The sequence below is a fragment of the Pterocles gutturalis genome, unplaced genomic scaffold (genome assembly GCF_000699245.1).
Source record: "Pterocles gutturalis isolate BGI_N339 unplaced genomic scaffold, ASM69924v1 scaffold15221, whole genome shotgun sequence".
NCBI lineage: Eukaryota > Metazoa > Chordata > Aves > Pterocliformes > Pteroclidae > Pterocles > Pterocles gutturalis.
The window spans coordinates 12,591-16,255 of record NW_010100631.1 but is presented as its reverse complement, the minus strand read 5'-3'; the positions used below and the strand labels follow the sequence as shown (position 1 = coordinate 16,255).

Genomic DNA, 3,665 nt, shown 5'->3' with positions numbered 1-3,665 from the left:
CAGCAGGAAACAGGAAAAGGAAGACCAAACCACTGATCCTATAGCTCTCATACAACTGCCATAGATTAAAAAAATAATTCTGGCCACCAGCATAGAAATGATCCTGGAAAAATGCTGTGGCCATTAGTAAAAATAAAAACTGAGTATTTACTCACAGTGCAACAGACATATGGAAGTCACTGCCTTTTCTAATTATAAACACTCCTTAATTGGGATTGCAATCATTAAAAGTCAGTATTAACCACTACTCAGTGCCACCTTGTATCTGAGGCCCTGTGGAGCAGTCTGGAGTACAGAAGTCTGTTTACATGTCTTAGGAATTTTCTTGGTTACTGTCAGCTTTTTGGTGCTAACCAACATTTCTTTTTAATGAGCCACAGATTTTGGAGGGAAGTTTATTACCTCATTTCTGTTGTCTTGTACCTTATTTTTTTAATTGGGTTTCTAAAGATAATTGAAATATGTGTGTTCTGCTGCAGTTAGCAAATACTTTTCTGCTACACAGTTTTCATCAGTGCTTAACACTGCTTTAAACTGGTACTTGCTCATTGGAAATTATTTTGGACTACACTAAACACCTTTCTTTCTGTTCAAGCTAGCAGAAATTCTGTGGTAAGCAAGTATATCTTGAGTGATATTTCTTTATAACATTAACCATTCCTTTTTTCAGTAATAATTTCAATTTTCTCTTTTTATTTCTGAACCACAGAATTATTTGATATTTGTCATCTTTTTTCCTTGCTCTTAATGGAACTTTTGGTAGGGGCAAAGTTTGTGGCTTTTGTATCCAAGCCAGAAGATGTCAGGCAGGTGACAGTGTGAGTATCTCAAGGTGTGAGGCTATTAATGGAAACGCTAGAGGAAATGACATTGGAGAGACCTCAGTTCTGACTATCACGTTATTTCAAGACCTAAGGATGTTCAAGAACTGATTCCATTCAGAGAGAAATAATAACCAGAAACTTAAAAAAGTAACTTAGATAACCTTCCTTCTAAACTAACAGAGGGCTAAACCTGAATAATACAAACAAAAATATTGTATTTATCAGATTTTGGATCCTGCACAAGGAATTTATCTTCTTTCCCCATCTGTTTTTAAATAAAGTTAAGCAGGATCTGGAATATTTCTTTACCTTTGGAAGAACTTTTCCTGGTGATCTAAAATAAAGGGTGGGATTTAGAGGTAGATCCTTCAGCAATATTGGACTGCTACTGAATTTCACAGGTAAGAGATTTCTCTCATTTGTGAAAGATAAGCAGGAGCTGTCAAATTTATAAAGTAAAAATTCTCCCATTTTTGTGAAATGCATAAAGACTGCCACTACATGTTCATTTACCCCTTGTTTAGGGCTATATATTATCTATGTGAGCTCAGAGTATTACATTGAAAAGGTTTCTTTCACATTTGTATTCTAAATGCCTTAAAGTACTAAGATATTTTGGTTTAATAATTCATTGAGGAGTTATATGAACTTTTTTCTTTTCTGCCTCTCCAAATAGATTTGAGGGTATGTTCCCAGCGGCCTGAAATCTTTAAATTCTTCATTTGTATAGCTTGATGCAGCAACAGCAAAATTATTCTTCATGCCACAAAGCTTTCTTGATATAAAGTATTAAAAAATTTACTAAACCAACCAGATAAGCCAACAATTAAAACAGATTTTAAAGTGCTCCATTTTATGAAGTTCATGTGAATTTTGGGATACAAAACATGAGGATCATATAACAACAATGCAGCAGAACGTATTAACGTGAATAGTCATGAATACTTGTAGAAGGCATAAATGGAACAAGCGACATTAAACATTGTGTTTAAAGATAGATAGTTTTATTAGAATAGTCCCCAGAGTTTGGTCATGATTATTTTGAAATGCATTACACCAAAGCATCCGAGACCTTAAGGTTTTTTTCTTGACTGTAGGACAGTATGTTCTGGCTATAACTGCTCATTGCTCTGAGCAATGCTTTTTTACAATGTTAATGAACACAATAGCATATGAATATTCTTAGCACTTAATCTTGTAACTTGATGGAAAAACTCACAATCTGATCATGATGTAAAATGATCATTATAGTCTGAAATATCAGAATGTTCATGCAACTCTTAAGATAGCCTTTATGTACCAACCAAATCCCTTTACAAATTACAGAAATTACAATCCCATTGAGTCCTGAAATTTTGCATGCTTTGATTTACACTGCTTTGATTAAGCTTTGATCTTGTCAAAGTGCTTAGTTACATGGAACTGTGTCATCAGTTCTGAAAAATGCTGACTTTTTTGAGGGTTTTTAGATTCATAGACTAATGTGGAACCCCTGACCTATCCTGTGACCAGTTACAATCAAGAGATTACCCCCTCAAAGCCTTTCATAAAGTCTATGTTTTTCTCATGTGTCTCAACAGACACTAGTCTGATCTTCCCACTTGCATCATATGCATCATTTTTTGCGATCTTGGACATGTACTAAAAGAGTATTAAACAGTTGCAAGTGTCAAAGTAACCTTTGATCTTAGGCATAGGAAGTATGCTTGGCACAGACTGCATGCCCAATAAATAAGGGACTTTTCTCATGGCTATCACAAAAGATTTAATTTTCATAACAGAATTGCTTCTTTGACACTCCTTTGGGATTTCAGCTACACTTACTGCTTTCAGCAGCATACTACCAAACAACATTGTCACCCCAGAGAAATTTGTACATGCCCACCAGTGAGCACCAAAGACTTGAGCAGGATCCAAGGGATGATTCTGAGAGCCTTTGGCATTTAATACAGCAACCAATAGGTGGTTACATATCTTCTAAAGGTGTGAGCTTTAATTTATTTGGTAACAGGCAGGAAGGAAATGGAAAGCATCGTCTTCTGTTGCTCTAGACCTTACCTGTAAGTAATGATGCCAAAGTATTTTTTTTTTTCTTGGAGCATTTGTATGTGCAATGCTTTGCAAAGCGCAATGTGCAAAAAGCCAGGGAGAAAAAGTCTCCGGTATTTTAGCTTGAATGCATTTGATTGAAATTTCCCATTTTTTTTTCTTTTTTTTTTTTTTACAAAGGAGAGAAAATGCAGCTGTTTGGAAAGTAGTGTTTGGGATTAGCAATCTTGATCATCCATCAGGCTTCATGCAGACCCGACTAGTGAAGACCATTATCCTCCATCCACGCTACAACAGAGCAGTCGTAGACTATGATATCAGCATCGTGGAACTACATGAGGATATCAACGAGACAAGCTATGTAAGACCTGTCTGTTTGCCCAGCAAGGACCAGTTGGTTCGGCCAGATACCTACTGCTACATCACAGGCTGGGGACACATGGGCAATAAAAGTAAGATCAGTATTTCTGTGACTCTTGGAAAACCATGTAAACCTGCTACTGAGTTAAATGAGTGATCCTATTACAAAGCTTTATCCATTTATACTATTACTGGACCTTATTAAATACTAGGGAACAGTAACTACTCATGAAGGGATGGAGCTGTGACTAGAACCTAGCTTTTCCAAATCAGCAGCCTGAATTCATGCTCTTTAATCCTTGTTTAGACAAGTGGCTTGATTTACAAAAATGTTGAGGATCTAGAAACTCCTATCAAGAAAGTCATCTGAATTGGTTATAATTTTACCGGTTTAGGTTGTATTCAGAACTGTATTGAGAAGGTATCAGATCA

At 36.0% G+C, this 3,665-nt stretch overlaps 1 protein-coding gene across 1 annotated transcript in view; it reads left to right on the top strand.

The window, feature by feature from the left end:
• The window catches only part of CORIN (corin, serine peptidase), a gene marked incomplete at its 5' end in the record, with an annotated part of 51,171 nt that overhangs the window by 45,122 nt on the left and 2,384 nt on the right, over positions 1 to 3,665 (top strand). Inside the window, one exon of the mRNA XM_010080637.1 lies at positions 3,054 to 3,325. Within this exon, the coding sequence (XP_010078939.1) occupies positions 3,054 to 3,325 (272 nt within the window). The remainder of the gene's footprint in view (positions 1 to 3,053; positions 3,326 to 3,665) is intronic.